The 21,300-nt window shown below is 40.0% G+C and overlaps 1 protein-coding gene across 19 annotated transcripts in view; it reads left to right on the top strand.

Moving 5' to 3' along the window:
• RBFOX2 (RNA binding fox-1 homolog 2) overlaps positions 1–21,300 on the top strand; it is a gene marked incomplete at its 5' end in the record, with an annotated part of 176,846 nt that overhangs the window by 12,533 nt on the left and 143,013 nt on the right. For 18 of the 19 annotated variants that reach the window (XR_013977061.1, XR_013977062.1, XR_013977063.1 and 15 more), the window contains one exon: positions 19,915–19,965. The exons of the other annotated variant lie outside the window; for it this stretch is intronic. Coding sequence is in view for 15 of the 18 variants with exons in the window: in XM_080971757.1 (XP_080827883.1) it covers positions 19,915–19,965 (51 nt within the window). The remainder of the gene's footprint in view (positions 1–19,914; positions 19,966–21,300) is intronic. 19 annotated transcript variants of the gene reach the window in all.

Raw genomic sequence — 21,300 nt, 5'->3', positions numbered from 1 at the left:
GTGGTGCTTGTGTAATGGGTTTTTTTTTTGGGGGGGGATTGTGACAAATGCCTCTATACGTAGATCATTTGAATGGTGTATTGGCCTAAGAATTGGGCATATTCATTTTTAATAACTGTAATATTAGGATATCTCCAGTGGTGCATATAGCATTTACAACTTTGGTGTCTTCATTGGGGAAGATTTATATCAGTGTTGATATTGCTATTTATGTAATCTGGTTGTTAGAAACTATTTTCATATCTAGCCTGATGGGGGAGCACTTTTTTTTTTAATTTTTTTTTTACTTGGGTGTCATGTACATAATAGAACTTGTACCATTCCAATCGTTTGAGCACATTCTGGTTGTTTGTTGATATTTTCCCTCTCAGTGCAATTAATGTATTGCGCAAGACGTATCAGAGAAGTATCTTCTGGGGATGGTAATTAAAAGCCTAGTGGATTAACCCCCCCTCCCTTTCCCCATTATGGCTGTGTCAGGTTTTTCCTATGGTGCTTGTCTGGAGCATAACAAAACTGCTATTTAGTGCTGTGCTATAAAAAGCAGAAAAAGAGCAGTTGGGATGGGACCCACTTGCTTTCTTTTCAGTATATGCTCAGGTTCCTTTCTGTGTTACAACAGAAGTGGACTAAATAAGTGCCCTTAAGTAATGTCCCTCTGTAAAATCAACAAATTTATCTTTCCCTAGAGGCTTTTCAGGTCCTGAGATCTGAACTTAGCTGAAACTCTTCCTGCAAGTCAGGGATGCAAAGGCTTTTTTAGGGATTTGCTTATTTTAGGAGGCATTTGCAGATACATAGAGTAATTACTACCATCAGGGAGTATGCCCAGAAGTGCTGACCCAACAAGGACTCACTTAGGTTTTATTTAGTATCATGTGGGATAGTCGGAGACTGTAACTATGATGGCAGGCGTATCATTTGGTGTCTGTGGTTGTGGTTAGGGGGTGGGTGGGGCGTCTCTGCATTTAGCCCTTCCTACTTCTGATGGAAACACTGAAAGTGTATCTTAGCTTGTAGCTTTTAAATATTTCCCTCCTCAGTCTGATACGATGTAGTCAGGAGCAGAATATGCAAACATTTTCTGTGTGTGCCGTTTCTCTCTCTTCTCTCTTTTCACATAAAGAAAATTACTGTTACTGTGTCTGGGGTAGGAGGATATCTGCTTTTGAAAAAAGTTCTGCGTTCTTATTTGTGTGTTCCACGCAAAACGATTGGTACAGACTGAAGAAGCAAGATGCGTAACTTCCGTTAATGTTTTGCCTCACATTAATTTTTCAGGAAGGTAGGGAAATCTTGACATGGCATAATGCCGCGACTACTTCTGAGTCTTCCAAACCAGGAAGTGGCTTTTTGTATCGACTTATAAGTCTGAAAGAGTTCTGCAAAGCAAACTAATGTAGTATTTCCTGTGGTTTGTTTCTTCCCTTATGAAAACTGTTGTTTCAGGATCATACAGGGAATTACGAATGAAATTGCTGAATTGTGTTCTGTATGAGGAACGGTTTTTAAAATGATGACTTAGATCACTAAGCAGATGCCTTCCTCTTAAACAGTAGTTTTGAACAGACTTTTCCCCTTTGTAGTTTACAGATAATTTCTAACCCTGACTGGGTCAGCGGCATGATGGAATGGTGTAGCCATAGCTTCATCCACAGCACTTTAGTTCATCCCAGCTGGGGGCAGGCTAAACCCTGCTCTGTGCTATGCTGACTGGGGAGCTAGTATAGCAGTTGGTTCTGGATCAGGCCCAGTGCCACCAAATGATATTTATGGAGCTGACTCCAGTGGATCCCAGGCTGGCTGAGCCTCTCCCTGCCCCTTAGATGTCTCATTTTGGAAGCTCCTGCAGCCAATTGGAACCCATGCTGGACATTCGGCTTCCAAAAATTGTTCAAAAACCAGAACACTCATTTCTGAGTTTCAATCGTTCGGGAGCCGATTTGTTCGGGAACCAAGGCGTTTGAGATCCAAGGTACGACTGTACATATTTTTGGCTTCGATTCAGTTAGATCTCCATTAGAGGAAAGAGAGAAAATGTAAATAAGAACTCAAATAGGTGGGCTTTATAGATAGCTTTGTGACACATGGTGGAACCAGAGACTATGCATTAATATCTGTAGCGTGTCTTCAATTTTTGTCATTCAGTTGCAAAACTACTATGTTGTTATTACCTTAAAAGATAAAGCTGATCTTTTATTTTATTTTTCTGTTCTCAATGACAGCATTGAATCTCTGAGCTAAAATTGGCTAACCTGTTTTGGATTTTTCAAAGCCCCTGTCACGTTCCGTATAACTGCCAGATATGTGGTTGAAAGCTAGGAAGGAGGAGAAAGGGGCTGCTCTGGATCCTTCTTTCATACCACCCAGCTGTAGCTGTCTTGACCCTACCATCTGTGGTCTAGAAAGTATAAGAGACCCTCAGTGAGCAAGCTGTGTATTTGGGAAAGCCAAGGCTTAGATGTATACTGACAGGCACCATGAGCTGTCCATTGACCTGCCTCAGCCTGGTGTGGTAATGGTGCTGTGAAAATGTTGTGCATGTAGGTGTTGCATTTAACTCTCTTTTCAGTCCTTGTGCACCTTGCCCTCTGTCTGCATTAAGAAGGTACTAGATTATATTTGAAGTATTCGAGGCTCATAGGTATACTGTATTTGGGGGAACAGAAGCAATCATGTTATTTCTGCTGTGTGGCTAAAACAGAAGAACCACCAACTTTTGAACAGATTGCATGGTCGTGAGCACCCCAAGTGGGTTTTTTTACAACCCCCCCGTTTTGTTCCTTTTTTGTTCTCATGACTGATAGGCAGAGTTGCATGTATGTCTTTCTGTTATTTGTTTGGGCATCACCTAATTTTCCTTCCCCCTTTTCCTAACTCTGAGACTGGGTTTAAATCATAGCAGAAACTACTCTGTCACATTGCACTATCTATTATAGCTGGTATGATACAAAGCTCTGGTTATTCAGCATCTCCAGTAAAACTCAGCATACAGCAGAGTGTTCCCGTCTTGCTAATGTTAGTTCACCACTGCTGATGTTAACAATTTGAAGACCTTTGGGTGACCATAGGTTGTTAGTGATATTTTAAACAGCCTGCTGTTTAACTTCAAGGGAAATTGCCTGGCTTGATAGGGTATTTAAAATGCAGTCCTAAGTTAGAAAGTTTGATATTGATCATGCAAATGACAATGGTGTAGCACTGGTGCATAGGGCATTTTCAGAAATCTTGCTAATATCTACCGTACTTTCTTTTACAGAAGTTTTCGCATTCCATTATTTGGGAGATGGCAGAAGAAGTGTCTCTAGATCTTTTATGTCAGGCATGTCCAAAGTCCATTCATTTTGGGGGCCTAAACAATTATAGGGTAAAATCATAAAAAAACTCAACAACTTCAATCCTAAAAAAAGGTCAACAACTTTGGTCGGCCCTCACGCATATTCACTTCATCAAATCTGACCCTCTTTGAAAAAAGTTTGGGCACCCCTGTTTTATGTGCTTCTTCTGCATTTGAAAGTGGGTTAACTCTTACGGTCTCTTCATGCATTACAATGAAATGACTGCAGACTCTTTGATTGAGATAGTACCTCATGCTGCCCCATGTCTGAATGCTGAGTAATTTTTTGTTTTTGTTTTTAAAAAATCCACTTGGTATTTACTGAATAAGTACTATTTGCTCTGGTTCAGTATGACTTAAGAATGCAAATGTTGTATGGATGATATATTGACTTCGTAGGGTCCAATACCTCTTTGTAAACAGAGGCTGCTCGCTTACTCTACACATTTTAAAAACAACAGAGTCTTATAGAACATGTTTATAATTTGCTCTCACTGTACCCTGTATAGAAAAGAAAGCATTTGTCTTTTCCATAGTTGTTTTGCTCACCTTTGAATGCTAAACCTCTGACCTTGCTGTGGATGTTGGTTTCCCTTCCCCCTTACAGAGCCTATCTGTAGTGCTGTCACTGCTGGCATGCACGTGCTGTCCTTGAAAAAGCAGATTGGATTTATTAAAATCATTGCCAGTTGCTATGGCAGCCATTGTCACTGTGGGCTAATGGGAAAAGGCAATTACTGCCATGCATCCGAGGAGATTTCTGAGACAGGAGAGATTGAGTATCCTCAGATGATTAGCTGTGTGATTGACAGACTGACAGTCATAGAGAGCAAGGGTTTGTGTGCACATGTATGTGTTTATGTAAGTGGCTGGACATGTCATCTGCTCGTAAGGTTTGGCCCATATTGTAATATTTTTCAATTCATGGGTAAACCCCTTTGGAAGATTCACATCCATCTCTTTTAAGGTGTGGTGCCAGTCATTTCAAGCTTGGGTTTTCTTTTAACCTACAGATAATTTGTTCAACTGATGTGCCTCTAGATTGTAATTGGAAACTTACTCTTAAAAATAGAAAATTTCTGTGTTAAACTTATTATTTTGCCTGTCTTCCAATTCTTGCTATTCCTAATTCTCCTCTCTGAGCTGCTGTTCTATTTAAAGCAAGGTGTGGATGTTGATAAACGTTTATTCCTATTATCTTACTGTGGAAATAATAGGTTGTGAGAACTGAGGTTAGCACAATATATTTTAGGCATTTGAACAGGCCGCTAATAACAGTTTTCTCTTATATGTATACAGGCTTTGGCATCATGTCTTATTACTCTGTGTATAAAGCATGTTGCTCTTTCAGTCGAGATCAACATTCTTTGGTTGTCTGATGAGGGAGATTCCATAGCTTGCTTTTTGATGATTAAACAAAAACAGAAGAAGCAGATATAAGGCTAATAGAAAACATCCACGGAAGCCCATGTAAATAAACACTGCTGTAAATGATTCAAGAAATAACTCTTGCAACCTAGTATTTATTTATTGAATTTGCTTAGGGATTCTTGGATCTTGCCTGTTTTCACACACTATTACCACTTCCTTTAGAATTCTATCTGTGATATTTTATCTGCACAATCAGGAACCAAAAAGTTGTCTTGAAAAATGTGGCTTTTGAGCTGTCTGGCCCCAAAACAGCACTATACATTCAGTTTTGGCAACTATAGCCCTGGTTTAAGGAGCCATTTGGTGTCTAGCTTATACACCTGAGTTTCTAACACTGAATGAGTTACAATATTAAAGCATAAAATTAAAAGCAGTTTAAAACAAGCACATTTGTCTCCTAAGTGATTGATTTTATGAAATAGTTTAGGCTTTGATGATTAAAGTGGCATAGAAATCCTGTTTGTTTGTTTGACTGACTGACTAACTAACTAACTAACTAACTAACTAACTAACTGTTGAGTCTAATGTAATTAATGCTGCTTAGCAAAAGAAAGCGACAATGATTCACACATCCTGCCTGTGAATAGATACTACTGGCAGCTTTCTTATGTTGGTAACTTTCTTGTTATAGAATCCAGATCAGCCTGCTTAGGCAATGAGGCCTTCATTAGAGGCTTTCTGAGATGAGTCTGGTGATGACTGACTATAAGGCCTCATTTATGAATGTGCTTTCTCTGATATCATTTTGGCACCAGGAGACTTAACTTTTTTTATTCTTGAATTTTTAAGAGTTTCAGTGCTGACGTTTGCTTTGTCCTCCTCCTGTTCTGTCTTGGTTGTTTTCAGATTGTTCTTTTTCACTTTTTTAGTTAAATCAACGGACAGCTTTTAAAAATTTAGTTAATTTCCCTGGAAATCTATTGAAAGGTACAGAACATATTTAGCATATACACATTTAAGTGGCTCATTCTAAGGTTTCCAATCCATTTCCTGTTGGGTTTTTTAAAAATCTGTTCAGTTTTCATCTTTACTCTCTTCCTGCCTACCCAACCTACCATATGAATTTAAGAATTTCCTCAGGATGTGTTTGCGGAAAGAGAAACAGGAAATACAGTACCTGAAGTTGGTATGGAAGCTCACTTCTACAGGTTTTGCTTTGCAAGGACTTCTTAGTGTTTACAAAATGAAATCCAGAGTCCTTTTTTAATGAACTGCAACATCAAGCCTTTCAGGCCTTGGGCAAATCCTTGTTTTGCCTTTTCAGCACTTAGGAAGGCTAAGAAGATGAAGAATAGGCATTTGAACTTAGTCTTTCTTCATCTGTACCTTCAGCAGCAGTTCTCTCTTACACACATTACATATTTGACAGAAATTAGGGAAGTTTTCTGTATGTGCATGATATGCACAAGAATGTGTAGAAGAGTGATTTCTTGTATCCTGACAGGTAGAAATAGGAAAGTGTAGGTTACTGGTTCACGTTTGGTGTTACTTTGGTTTTAAATACTCATCAATGAATCATTACGTTGAATTGTCACTGTGGGTGTGAAGAATTTCAGGCTAGCGGATATATGGGCTGCCAGCAGTGATTCAGAACATAGGGCACAAGTGTTGTATTTTCTATTTTCTATTCTGTTACCTATGCTGTTGTCCATGCATATGCCTGCCTTATCTAAAAGGACATACCGTATTTTTTTCTCTATAAGACTCACTTTTTCCCTCCTAAAAAGTAAGGGGAAATGTGTGTGCGTCTTATGGAGCGAATGCAGGCTGCACAGCTATCCCAGAAGCCAGAACAGCAAGAGGGATTGCTGCTTTCACTGTGCAGCGATTCCTCTTGCTGTTCTGGCTTCTGAGATTCAGAATATTTTTTTTCTTGTTTTCCTCCTCCAAAAACTAGGTGCGTCTTGTGGTCTGGTGCATCTTATACAGCGAAAAATACGGCAGTTATGGGGTGTTCAGGTAGTGTGTTAAGCTTACTAAAGTTGTTAACTAGGCTGGATAAATAAGGATGGCTTTGTGAAGACCTCCGGCTTATTTTTATGACATTAGTGGGTGGAGGAGAGAGAGTGGAATGGATCATATATTGGAGCTGGTGTTTACAGCCACATATTTCTATCTCACCGTCATTGGATTTAAAAATGGTCTCTTCAGAGCCACAGTAGAATTGGATGAGTCATTCAAGCAACCCAGAAGGCAGGATTCACACAGACGCTGCATACATATGAACTGAAATCAGCTGAATAAGGAAGGTGAAAGTAAATATCTGAATTTGGGATCCCATTATAGACTGGACAGAATTTCCCATATATGAAACGTTGGTTTGTAACGAAAGAGATTTTGAAGATCTGTTCATGTATATTTTGGGTGTGTCAGGGAAATGATTGTTTCCATACACTCTAGGATATTTGAATGTCCAAAACTTACTATTGCAAGCATTAACAATCAACTACAGTTATGGCTAGTTCACAAAAACAGAAGTGTTAAACCTGTGTCTAAAGATAGCAGGTGAGTAATCACATGGTTGAATACATCCCTGTTCTTTACACACACACACACACAATTTTTTTTGCCTTCCCCACAGAGGGTTGCCTGTTCTCTTCTGTCTTTTTGGCAGACTTGTTTCCTTAGGTCTTTATTGTTAAGCTATGTTTTTATTGCTACCAGCTTTTATCTGCTGTTTTATGTTTATGCTTTTGTTACCAGTTACTTTTGTTTTGTGTTCATAGGTAAGCCCCTTGGAAACATTTTTATTGAAGGGTAGCATAGAAATTTTAAAATAAGGAGAAGCCTTACCAAAGGTTCTTTCTAATAAGCCACTTTTCTTTGTGAAGAGATTTTTTTAAAAAAAGATGGACGAGTAATAAACTGTCGTAACATGCTTTGGAACATGTCTCATGTGAGGAAATAAGAAGTATGTTTGAGCAATGTAAAGGAAAATGCTGTGTTTGTTAGAAGTCTAGAAGAACTTCTTGCCCTGTGCATATGCCACCCCAAAAGTATGTTTCAAAGCTGAATGCTGGGGGGGGGGGGGAATAACACCAGGCAAGCGTGTTTTCTCAAAATATGGCCCTGTTAAGAATGGCTGAGGTGTGATGAAACAAAAACAGACATCTTAATGGTATTTTGGGTTTCTGTATCTGGCCATAGATTGTCCTGGGGTAAATAATGTTAGTTAATGTTGGATTCTGGCTTGCCTTAGCAGTACCTGTAAGAGAATTGGGGCATGTGAATTATTCACTAATCAGCTTGCTGTTCATATTAAGTTTCTGCTGTGGCTTTGGGGCATTTTGCCAGACCATGGCATGATTGATTTCATTGGTTCCTTTGAGAATAGTATTTTGTGTGCCTTGAAAATGGGGGAAGGTAGCCTGCTGTTGGCCAGTTTGAGTGCAAGGACTACTTTTCTTTCCACCAATTGCTCTTAGCTCACATTTTTTGCAAATTCTTCTTAACACAAAGCGAGAATTCAGAGGGAGGGGTGTTGTGTTTGCTTTTAGGCTGTCTTAACATTCTCCTCCTTTAGATCCTAGTCTTCTTTGAACATCTAATAAAGTGATAGTCCATAATATCCAAAGTAACCTGGAAAAATGATTTTAGTTATTGGATAGTAGAAATGGAGGAGGGTGCCTTTCCTTTCCCAGAATACGACTTTTATTCCAGTTGCATCACAAGAGATACCTCCTTGTAAACTATTTGATTTTTAATTCTGCCTGCCTATTTGTGTATAATACTGGTGCAGTGATGATTAAGCTGCCATTTGACAACTATTACAAATGAAAAAGAGGGAAATCCTTATCAGAACAAACAATGGCAGATACTAATTTGAGACTTGGCTTGCTCTGCTGTCAAGTGCATCTATATTGGCTCAGCTCATAGAAGGGCAAAGCAATTGATTCAGGCCAGAGTTGACTGGCAAACAACTCAGTGAAATAGAGCATGCACAAACTTAGCAGTATGTATCTATTACTAACCACACCTCTAGCCTTTTCCTTCAATATGTGATGCAGTTGCACTGGAGCTCTTCCAAATTGTTTGCCACCATCATACGATCGGTTTCTGAAAGAGCACTCAAATCACAATAGTAGTCTATACTACAAGACAGTTTAAGGGTCTCGGTATTAGGTAGTGCAGGTAAAATGTTGATGATTGTGTTTAGATTTTGCAGAACTCTTTATGCAGGAATGGGCTTGGAATAACTGCTGCCACTTGGATTCACATTAGTTAGGAATTTAATGACCAGCAGCTAGGAACATGTGTAGTCTAGTGAACTGACCAGTATTTGAAGCAGGGAGTTGTATTTCTTCCCAGTTTAAATACACTGAGTTGCCTTCTGTAATGTCTACATCACTTTGGCTGTAATTTAAGAAAAAGTCACCTAGAAGACTTGAAATATCTCCCTGCTTTATGAAAAAGAGTCTGACATCATTTGAGAGAGGGAGTTTGGTTGTTGTTTTTTGCTATTATGTTATATATTTTGTGTTTTTATGTTGTAAACCACCCTGTGATCTTCAGATGAAGGGTGGTATATAAATTTAATAAATAATAAAATAATAATTTAACACAGAATGGCTGATCCCATTTACCTTTTCAGCTTCTGCATTTCTAAAAGGCTTGTAAAATTTATTTGGGATTCCTAGGGCATGGGGCCTGCTAGAGAGAGTGGAAACTTCAAGTCATACCTAATGTGCAGTGGAATGGAATGGAATGAGACATGCTTGGAATATGACACCTATATTGTTAAAGTGTATTTGGCCACTATCCATTTGTAAATATTTTGTGAATATTTTTGGAAGATAGATCAAACCTGAACTAAAAAAACAACAACAGTCTCAACCATAATAATTCGTTTCAAACAAAAACTTTAACTGTTTAACCAAATCTGAACTATTACTTGAAAGTTTTTGTTGAATCCATACTGAATGCCTAGCTACTGTTTAAAAATAAGGGTTGCTGTGAAAGCTATCTCCTTCAGAAATGCCCTTGCAATTGAATTATTGAATTAATTACTATTATTATTATTTTTAAAAATCTCCACCTACTTTTAAGGAGAACTCAAGGCATCTAACAAGTTAAAACACAAAAAGAGTATTTCAAATATAAAACAATCCCTGGTTAAACCCAATCATATAAATCTAAAACCAGAGTATTGATTTTGACAGCCAGCCATGCAACTTATTTTTAAGTATGGGGGCATGTGCAAATCAGTGTGGTTGTTTTCCTGTGTAAATGAGTCCAAACCTTACATGAATTGATTGGGGCTACTAACTTGGAACACCTTTGAGGTGTAAGTGCACCCAAATCACAACCGAGTGGAATAATTGAATGATTTGAGTCCCTTAAATACTAGTGAAAGTAAAATGTGTCATGCTTTGCAGGCAGAAGCTGTGAAGAAACATAGAGGTCATTTCTGTGTGCAGAAAAGCTTGTGGTTACTTAACATGGGTGTTACTTCAATAAGAATGTGACTATTGTGTTTGCGATGATAATGTATTCAAAAGTACTTGTATAACCATGAGTCCCTTCATAGTAAGGTTTCATTCAAGCATGAGTGGGAGCACACACTTTGTGGATGGAGCACCATCAGAAATGGACTAGGAATAGAGTGAGCATTGCTCATAGCATTATTCAGCAACCTGTAAGAACCTTGATGCAGTGTGCCGATGTGTCCCTATGAGCTTATGAGAGAATCAGTGTGGAAGATTTATTTTTTTTTAACTTCTAGTATTAAAAGAAATCATATATGTGTCAGTGACTGAATTAACATCTTAAGCTTCTAGTCTTATCAAAGAAGATTGCTTCCTCCATAAGAGGATTTCCCCATAAATCCTCACATACTTCAGCAGCTAAATCTGATTTCTGTAATGTTCAGAGCTATGTCTGGTTGTGATGTATTTTTTAAAACATATTTTCAAGGACACAGATGGAAGTGGAAGAAAGTACCAATTTGTCTCTGAAAACCCATGGAGAATTGGCAACATCCATTCTTGCTAAATTTCCCTGGTTGGTGACTTGGCAGTGAACTCACAAGTGTCAGTGGCTTTAACTGATGAAAATGGTCATTTTCTTTTGGGTGCATCTGACCCTGCCACTGATTAACCATGGAAGTATAGCAGAGAGTGAGATCCTAGTTGAGGTCATGACTGCTGTTGACAATCTAGTCTTCACTGCTGAGAACTTCCTTCTGTTTCATTTTGTCCCTTTGCCTTGATCATGTTGTCATATTTCCAACATAAAGAGGGGTATGAGATGCAATCTGAATACGCATAGAATCAAAGAATTGTAGAGTTGGAAGGCACCATGAGGATCATCTAGTCCAACCCTCTGCGGTGCAGGAATATTTTTGCTCAATGTGGGGCTCGAACCCATAGTCCCTGAGAATAAGAGTCTCATGCTCTACCAACTGAGCTACATGATTTGTATTTGGTTGGCTTCTTAGAGAATGAAGGTAATTTGCAGCATAAGGAAGATCAACAGATAGTGTATTGGAGAAGGGGTTTTTTTCTCCTACAATATGAGGAAGCAAGGTATTGTATATATCAGCCTTCGCCAACCTGGTGTTCTCTACATGTTTTGGACTACAACTTGCAGTGGCTGGCATGGCTGTGTTACCTGGGGCTGATGGAAGTTGTCCAGAACATCTGGAGCACACCTAGTTGGTGAAAACCGATATAGGCACAATATGGCATATGGTAACTGTGATTCAACCTCACAATCGGACAACTGTAATGTACTCTATGTGGTGCTTCCACTGGATTGAGTTTCAGCTGGCACAGAATGCTGTGCAGCCCCTGAATGCAGACTTATTACACCTATGCTGAGGGAACTACATTGGCTGCCAACCACTATTAGGCCATGTTCAAGGTCTTGTTAACTTATAAAGACTTGAATAGCTCGAGACCTGAAGAACCAGCTACCCTTATATAGACTTATAAAATCACAGATCATCTGGGAAAATTCTACTGCACTCTATGGTACTGCATATCCTCAGGTGGTAACTCCAAAACTGGCATTTTCCTCTATTGCCTCTGCACTGTGGACTGCACTCCCCCCTCCGAATATTTTTTTAGAAGGCAAACTGCTAGGAATAAAAGAACCAATAAACACCTATTTTGTAAAGGTACAAGCCATCATATTGGTGGTCATGCCCATTGGTTATGGAATTGGGGGGTGGGAGAATTTCTGGCAAAATTCAGGCAATGACACAACAACACATTGAGATTTGCATTTCTGGTGGCAACAAGGACTTGAAGTAAAGAACAAATTTGACATCCTTTGGTAGCAGTCCACCTAACAATTTCTCTAGTTTGGTGAGCCATAAAAGGAGGCTACTAAGTTAGTCTTGGTGGAAAAAAATAACCCATACATTGAGAATGGCAGGAGGACAGAAGAAAGTGGACAAATTTGTGTTGATTTGGTATGACTTTATTAGTATGACTAGGGATTATTACAGGGCACAGTCATCTCAATATACTCTGATCTGAAACTCTTGAAAGTATAATGCTCATCCTCCAGGTCCAGCAAAGAAACATGAATAAATTCTTGACTACCTGAAACAGAGAAATACATTTGTGTCTTTATAATATGATTACTCTAGTTGTACATAAGCTTCTGCCCAATAGTGTAGGCTCCTTTTTTGTACCTTGTTTGTTTATAGTTAAAATGGATAAAATAAATAAATTACTGATTTGCCTTGGCTGGCAGCTTCATCTTCCAGCAGGCTGAATAAGAGACTAAGGGGTAAACTCTGCTAGTGACTTGATGCTCACTAACAGAGAAGAACTGAGGGAAAGTCATTGTGGACCTTGGTTGGATGTTACCGTATTATCCTGGAATTCATGATGCTGAGGAAAGGCAAAGCTGAGCCTTTCAGACACACATAGGACTTTAGGAAAGCTGAATCCAACAAGTTTTAAAAAATACTGCTGGATAGATAACTACATTCTGGAGCTTGAACTCTTCCCTTCTAGACTGAAGAACTGTGCTGTCTGTGTGAGTGGAAGAAACAAGCAAGTTGAAAGAAAGTTCAGCTCTCTAGAGCTTTGAATCAAACTCTTGGCCATGCTTACAAAGAACTCTTAACAACCAATAAAGATTTAATGCTTGGGTGTTGCCCAGCATTTTGGTTGGCTGCTATTGCCATGATGCGTTCTGGCTGCTCCATTTGGGTGCAGTTTCTGCTGCAAATATCTCTAAATCTAATTTAAGAGTGTCTGTGTGCACATAAGCTAATGTGCACATGTGCATTTTATCCAAGAGACTAGTTTTCCCTCTCCAGTGAGCATGAAGTATTCCAAGTTGAAGTAGGCCACTGTGAACATGGAAGGCTTGCAAAGACCACAACAGTTACGTTTTTGATGTAGGGAAATATTGCTTATCTGGATTCCGTCTTGAAGTGTGCGTGAACTTTTAATTCGCACCTTCTTTTTATCTCTAATAATAATTTTTGTAAGATGCTATAGTTCCCATGCTGTACTGATGCTCTTTTCACTAGAAGAAAGTGACCTAACTGCATACTGTATTGACATTTGCTTTTTCCTCTTATTTTATCATCTCACAACAGTCCTTCTGAACTGAGGGTCATCGAAAGTGACTCGAGCAGTACAGGGTGTGGTTTTCTTTCACAGACTCCTTTGTTTGGAAGTGCAAGGAAAGCTTTCCAGGAGGGAGTGGAGTAGGCCAGGCATAGTGGTTTTAAAAGAATTAGTGGCTTTTGGGAAGGGACTGAAAGCATTTTGGTTTTAACTGATTCCAGATGTTGCTGCTGGAACACAAAGCCTGCCAGTGTGTCTAGGGTGGCGCTTACTGAGTGGGCCTCCTGAGCGTTTCCTGTACGGCCCACAATCAAACAAACCTAATCAAAGCCAGCCGTTGCTGCTGGAACTCTCATGAAGCCTTTCTCCTTTTTCCGGTGTTCAAAGATATTCATTTCTTTAGGGTGTTTTACTCTAGTTCTTTACCATATTTTGGAGGGGGGGAGGTCTTCCCTTACTATAACCCATTGATAGGACTGCTATTTAGCCGAAAAGCACTGGTCGGTATTACAGTTAAAATTCAGTTTGTGCACATTGTACGGGAGAGGAATTAAGTCTGCAAAATGAAGCTGATAAGCATCTTAGATATTTTCCTGCCATATGGGAGCAGCTTCCATGTGGCTGAGGGAATGTTAAAATCAGGGCTGGCTAACTCCCCCCCCCCCTTTTTTTTTTTGCCTGAAAGCTGCGTTCATGGTTTACCAACCCTCCAGAGACTACATGCTCAAATGGCCAAAATTCTCATGCACATTTCACATGCACACAAGACACACACAGGCACAACCCCACCACCACCACCACCAAGTTGATCCATTCAGAAGAGAGGAGTTAGTGGTCCTCTCTGCTCATAACATGATCCATCAGATAACTTAGGCAGCATATGATTCTCATCCCAGTACTTTGTTTTTGTGTTCGCCTTCAAAATTCGTGGAGTCTTGGGGACCAGAAAAAAATACAGATGAAGCCCCAGAACTACAAGTTAGCCACTCTTAGTTGAAATTGTCTAACTGTAGGACCGGACCCAGCCATGTGGGTCTTCCTGTCACTTTCTTGACTCTGCATTGTCTACCACAGTGCAGTGTAGCTGCGAGAGCAATGTGCTGAGAATATTAGCGACGACTCCAGAATTAGGAAGGCTTTGGCAAGTTATGTTCCGAGACGGCTTTTGTGCGGTCAGGTGGTTGTATTAGTGTTAGATCAAGAGAGCACTGTATGGCCTTGTTAGCAAATCCATGTAAATCGTAGTTAGTCTTAACTATGGTTTAAAGGTGAATACACAGCATACTGGTGTATGGGGAGAATATTGCAGTCACTTTGCTTCTTTGCCGCTCCTATGGCAGGCATAGGCAAACTCGGCCCTCCAGATGTTTTGGGACTACAACTCCCATGATCCCTAGCTAACAGGACCAGTGGTCAGGGATGATGGGAATTGTAGTCCCAAAATACCTGGAGGCCTGTCCTCCGGCTACTGTGCTGCTGGGAGCTCAGCCATGATTTGTCTTAATGAGATATCTGAAGCTGGGCTTGTGGTTTGTCACCCTCCAAATAGACTGTGAGTGGTAGGTCAAGAATAAACACTGTTTACTGCTCATGGTTTGTTTGGACGAATCATGAGCCTGGGTTTCGATGCAGCACTAAGCTAAACCTCAGCTTCTGGTAGTGCTGCAGCAGCAAGCATGGGGGGGGGGCGACGACGACGACAGAGTGGTTGCAATATTCTCCCCATGCACCAACACACTTCACATTCACATTAAAACCATAGTTAAGATGACTGGTGATTTAATCAGTTAAATATCTTCTTCATTTGTGGGTCCTAATATGGAAAGAGAGTTGTGGAAAAAAGATATTAAAAATCAGAAAGTGTGCCACACAACTCATAGTAATTGTCGGGTGCAGATACGTAATCCATTAAGCAATTTAAACTTTTAGGTTGTGGGTAATTTTTGTGTGTGCCTGGTAACCTGCCAGTTGACAGTGTAAAGAAATGACAGAATGTCTGAAATGGAATAGCCATGTTTCAAGCCAGAAATCTATAGTATGGGCTACAGGCCATAAACTATCCCCCTTTCCCAATTTTTGTAGTATTTTCCCAGATGATAAAAATAAATAAATCTGGCTTTTCTGTTTATCTTATTGACCTCTCTTGCTAGCTAGGTATGTCTGACATGTTTTGCCAAGGTAAACTGATCCAAATTACTGTAATGCTGATATGAGCAGAAAGCTAATTTTGCTCATCTCTTTGCTATCTCATTATAAAGAAAAAATCACAGACCTGGTACTCTAGTATGTAAATTGAAAATACATCTAGTTGTCTCTTACCATTTTAATCTGCTTTTTCTACCTTCTATATCCTTGGCCTCTTTTTAGCTACAGTCGATGCTTTATCCAGTACTTGAAAATCTTGAGATCAAGCTATTTCATTGTATTGCAGCTTGTATATGCAGCTGTTGAATTTGTTTTAGCTTTTAGCATGAGGGGCATCCATATGATTGATTTGGAATCCTAAAACATGGTGTGGCCTGTCTTATAAAGAGAATTAACACAAATCCTTCTACTTTGGTATTGGATTGGGAATATATTGGTGTGTGGTGTGCACTATATTTTGCTTGAGTTTGGTTTTTTCTTAGGCTGGGAACACATCAGTTCTATACAACAGATGAAAGTTTAACCAGTATAGATACAGCTGCTCTAAAGAAGCATGTTTAAAATTGCCACTAAATGTGTGCTTTGTAGCAAAATACCTTATTTTCATGGCAATCTTCAGAAAAACTGGGAAGAAATGTCCAGGCTTCCTGAAGCTGGAGTGCGGGGGCAGGAGAAGTGTGTGTGAGAGTTCTCTCTGTATATTTATACAAAACCATGCTGAGAAATGGGTGTGGACAGGAGCTAGGAGGTGGTCACTAATTCTTTTGCGAGTAGTTCATCTGATCCAGAAAAGGATGTCATGAGGTTGTTGATTTAGATTTATTTACTTGGAAACATATTTCATTGTTTTTTAAGATTCCATACTCAAAAGTGTCTAAATTTAGCTCTGGTTACTGTTTAGAAGAATAACTTTCAAGGAGAAGCCTTGTATACTGCTCTTTGGGCTCCCCCCCCCCCTTTCCCCTGAAGGGAGGAGCTGGGGTTGCCATGGAGATTAGAACTTTGTGCAATAGCAGCATAGTTTAGAATTCCAGGAAGGAAGAGGGAGTGATGTCATCAGATCCCTGTTCACTACTGGTTTGTTTGCCTGAAATAAAGCAAGTTCAGTTAGTCATGGAGGAAATTGCATATATTTCTGAAAATTAACAATTGTATCCTGAAGCAATATTGTATGAATATTGTGAACAGAGAATATAAGCTTGCTTCCTTCTTTTTGAGACAGAGGCTGGGAACTGCGGCATAGAGGCTTTTCAGCGCCCTCTTTCTGCTGCAGCCTTGTATCCTGTGATATAATCCCTTGGAGGTTTGGAGCCTTAGGAAGCAGCACCCAGTGAAGTGAAAGGGGCAGCCAGCCCAGCAAAAAAGCAGCTGCAGTCCTCTCCCGATCCTTGCCATTTTTAAAGAAATGTCCTTTGGAAGAACATTTTATCATGCAATTGCACTCTCTCTTCAGAGGCCTCTCCCAGAATTCTCTGAGAGGAAGCAAAGCTTTTTCCACCAAAATTAATGGTGTTGGATACATGAGTCTGCTTTCTCTAAAGAGCTGAAGAAAATGGACATGACAAGGCCTGGGACTCTTCCAATGGAACTTTAGCACTTATTGTCTCTTTTACGAATAAAAATGTACATTCCAAAAACCAAAAAAACCCATGCTGCTGAGCAAGTGAGATGGTTGCTGGAATGTAATTTACAAAGTACTTAGTGGAGCTCTAATTTGACTAGGTAGTTTAAGTTTACCCTATGGAGATGGCATCCATTGCGATTTGGTGGGCATCAATGCCTTTGGAGCAGCCCTGTTTCAGTTTATAGATTCTAGAGGTAATGTTTGTTCAATGCTGATGAACAGGCATAGGCCCATTATCCCTAGCTAGCAGGACCAGTGCTCAGGGATGATGGGAGTTGTAGTTCCAAAACATCTGGAGGGCCGAGTTTGCCTATGCCTGCTGATGAATGTCAGTGGTTGGGCGAGTTAACAAATTAAATATGAGGCAAGGGATAAATTGTTGTATGCTAATACTATTCAGGACACTATTTATCCTTCTCACCAAAAGCCCACCCAGCAGAAACCTATGCTTTAAAGTATTTCAGGATATTCTTGATATTTGCCAAACTATCCTGTGAAAAGGGTTTCACTATTGTAGAGTAATGACGGAGTGTGTCTGACTATTTACTTCTGCGTGTACATGGCCCACAAATAATATTAAACTGCTAAAGAATTGTGTCAACTGGGCCTCTGGGAATTGGATGGACAATAAAATGAATGTAATCATTAAGATACAATCTTCTTGTTTGTTTTGTTACGAAAAGGGCATCTAAAAAACCTGAGTCAAGTTGATTTACAAAACATTAAAAACAAAACAATATCAAAACAACAATTCCCCATAATAATACTGAAACCATCCTGCCCCATAAATTAAGCTGAGTAATCACTGGCAACAGAACCAATTAACAAAATGCCCATAAAATGTTCCATCAAAAAATCTGGGAGCAGAGAAAGGTCTTACCCCATAACTGAAAACATAGCAGTGCAAACCTCACTGGGAAGAGTATTCCATAAATGGGGCCCACTGTTTCCTGTCTCGTCACTATGCTCTGAAACTTTTTTGGAAGAATTACTCAGAGGAGGGCCCCAGGTGCTGATTGTAGGGTATTTATAGGTTCATGACAAGCTCTTCGGTCAGGTATTAGGGTCCTGAGGAATGTTAAGCTCATTAGTTTAAATCTAGCACTTAGAATTGGGCCTAGAAACACATAGACAGCCAGAATGGGTGCCATGTAGTCAGATTGTCTGATTGCCATTATCAATCTGGCTGTTGCATTCTGCATTGGCTGCACTTTCTGAACCATCTTCAAAGGCAGCAATTTAACCAGGAGGTCATCAGACTCCTAAAACTAGGTTATCCCTGTCCGCATAGAGCAGGGGTGGAAAACCTCTATCCCAAAGGCTACTGTAATTTAGTTGGAATCTTGGTAACTACAAAATGGTGACTGCAGCTTAATGGCATGCTCACATCTTCAGCTGAACAGATATATAGTGAAGGAGAGTATGTTGCTACAATATAAAAAGTAACTGAAATGGATTGATTAAGAAAAGGAAAATAAAGCAAAGACCCAGTGGTCGCCTTTTAATTATATAAAACAGAACTCGATGTAGAACAGTGTGAAGCTTTTCGCTAAGCATAGTGAATTTATGAGCATAGGTTTATGCTGTATCTTTCATGACATTTTATATAATTTAATATTGTTGTATATTAAGAGTAAGATTTTAGCGAATGTTGAAAAACCGTGTGGGAATGATTAGTGCAGTCAATGTAAAATCTTGCATGTAGCAAACTTTAAATCTCTGTGCCCTTGTTTCTCCCCCTCTTTCCCCTTTCATATAGGAGAGATCAAAGAAATAGAAATGCCCTTTAGCAGTAAAGAAAACAAATAAATATCCCATGGCAGTCTGATTTCATTCTAACTGAATTCCTCTGTAAATGGCTGCTTGTATGCTTGTAACAGCGGTTGAAATACAATTCAGCTTTGGCAGAAGTGAGCCAGGAGGGAATTGAAGTTAACTGTGGCATTGTCTTGCTAGGCTGTGTGATTGTTGTTGGAAGGCAACCTGTTTCTGGTGTTCGCTGTGTGTGGTGTGTTTCTTTGCCCCTGAAGAGCAAGGAGAATTACATGTTCAAATGGTTAATGTTGCCATTTTCTCTGCTTTCCCTCTGTGAAAGTTTCCTTGAGTGTATGCAGTGGAGTCGGTTTTGCTTTGGGCTGCCCTTCTGCTTCCTTTTTCCTTTTGGGATCCCCTACTGACTGACAGGGATTTTCTCTGTACTAGATATAAAAGGATTGTTCTGCTGCCCTCCTAGGAGTTTAACTCTTTGTAACAGTTTCTCACCCTGCTTCCTTTCGCTTCCCACAATAGCAATTCCTGTAGAGAATAATTATTCAACAAGAGACACCAGCAAGTTGCTGACCTGTAAAATTGGCAGCACCAGAGACTTCCTGGGGAAACACCACTGATGCCAGGAACTTCCCCCTTTCCCCATAGAGTGTGAGATTCAATTAGTGTTACAGCAGAAGTAGGCAAGGAGATTGGAAATCATGTAGAACCCATTTTAATGGGGGGGAAACCCATTTTCTCTTGGACTTATCATATTTTAACTGACAGCCTTTAAATGCCCACTTTTCTCCTTCTTGCCTAAGTAAGGTGAAGGTTTTTGCTTTCTCTTGTCACTTACTGTTCAGCAATATTCCCAGCTGTCTAAAATGCAGTATGAACTTTTGTTCTTGAAACTGCTGGAACAGCCAGATGTCACTTGACATTGTCATGAAGACATGGGCATATGCTGCTACAGAGGCAAAGTGTTATTTATTTGTTCCGTTTCTATATTATTATAGGCTTCTTCTTTTTTTTTTCTTAATAGATAGCATCTCTTTTCCTACGTTTTATCAAAATGGATAATATCTGCTTTCTTGCAGAATGAGCCTCTGACTGCCAGTTATCATGGGTATCCAGGAAGAGACAGTCAGGTAAGAGTTACTTTTGTTCGCCTTCAACACTGTTGCTTTCTATCACTGTATAAAGAGTGTTTTGTCAGGGTCTGTGATTTTAATATTCCAAGGGGTGGACAGTAGCTCCATAGGAGGAAAAAGGGAATGGCTAGCTTTTCCTTCACATGGATCAGGTCTTTGAACCCATGTCCTTTCTGGGCTTCTGAAAGTGCACCATAGCAGAATGTACTTCTTTGCTGACTAGAGAACAGGAGAGAAGACAGCTACCAACACCATTGCTGGGATAATGATGACATGAGAAACTGTGACCATGAATATGGAAGTAAGTAACTATGTGCTATGGCAAGGGGGATGTATTTCCGCTTGGTTGTGAGATGGGGTAGCCTTGCAAGAAGGTGAAGCGGAACAAGAGGCTCCAGTAGCTGCCTAAGAATGAGTGAGAATGAAGTAAGCGGCTGCTCAACAAGGAGTCTTCCTCGAGCTCCTAGGGCAGCTGTAGAGGATCCTGGTGTAGAGATGGGATGCTGGTGATAAATGAAGCTCCTTCCCTCTAGCTGAGGCTCTGGTATTTCTTCCTTGATTAGCATGATGGATCATTTTCTTTGGCCAAAAGGTAACCCATCATGTTTATGGAATATCATCATTTGGCCTATGGCTGATTGAACATCAGGACAAGTTACTGTGTATTCTAGTCCAGCAACAGCAAGAATTTCAGGTGAACCTGTCCATGAATTATGCTGGTGCCCAACCTGGATAGCAGCAAACAATTATGCATTGATTTTCAGTTGTTAATTGACTTGTGAAATTTGATGCCACATTGAATTCATAGGAGGCTCTCAGTTCCTCACATTCCCATAGCACAGCATTCAACAAATTCCCCTGACACCTCAAGAATGTGGAAAGACTGCCTTTGATTAGAATCATAGAATCATAGAGTTGGAAGAGACCACAAGGGCCATCGAGTCCAACCCCCTGCCAAGCAGGAAACACCATCAGAGCACTCCTGACATATGGTTGTCAAGCCTCAGCTTAAAGACCTCCAAAGAAGGAGACTCCACCACACTCCTTGGCAGCAAATTCCACTGTCGAACAGCTCTTACTGTCAGGAAGTTCTTCCTAATGTTTAGGTGGAATCTTCTTTCTTGTAGTTTGGATCCATTGCTCCGTGTCCGCTTCTCTGGAGCAGCAGAAAACAACCTTTCTCCCTCCTCTATGTGACATCCTTTTATATATTTGAACATGGCTATCATATCACCCCTTAACCTCCTCTTCTCCAGGCTAAACATGCCCAGCTCCCTTAGCCGTTCCTCATAAGGCATCGTTTCCAGGCCTTTGACCATTTTGGTTGCCCTC

This window comes from Podarcis pityusensis (genome assembly GCF_964106645.2).
Source record: "Podarcis pityusensis genome assembly, chromosome: 10".
In the NCBI taxonomy this organism is placed as follows: Eukaryota; Metazoa; Chordata; class Lepidosauria; order Squamata; family Lacertidae; genus Podarcis; species Podarcis pityusensis.
This window is presented reverse-complemented; position numbering and strand designations above follow the sequence as displayed.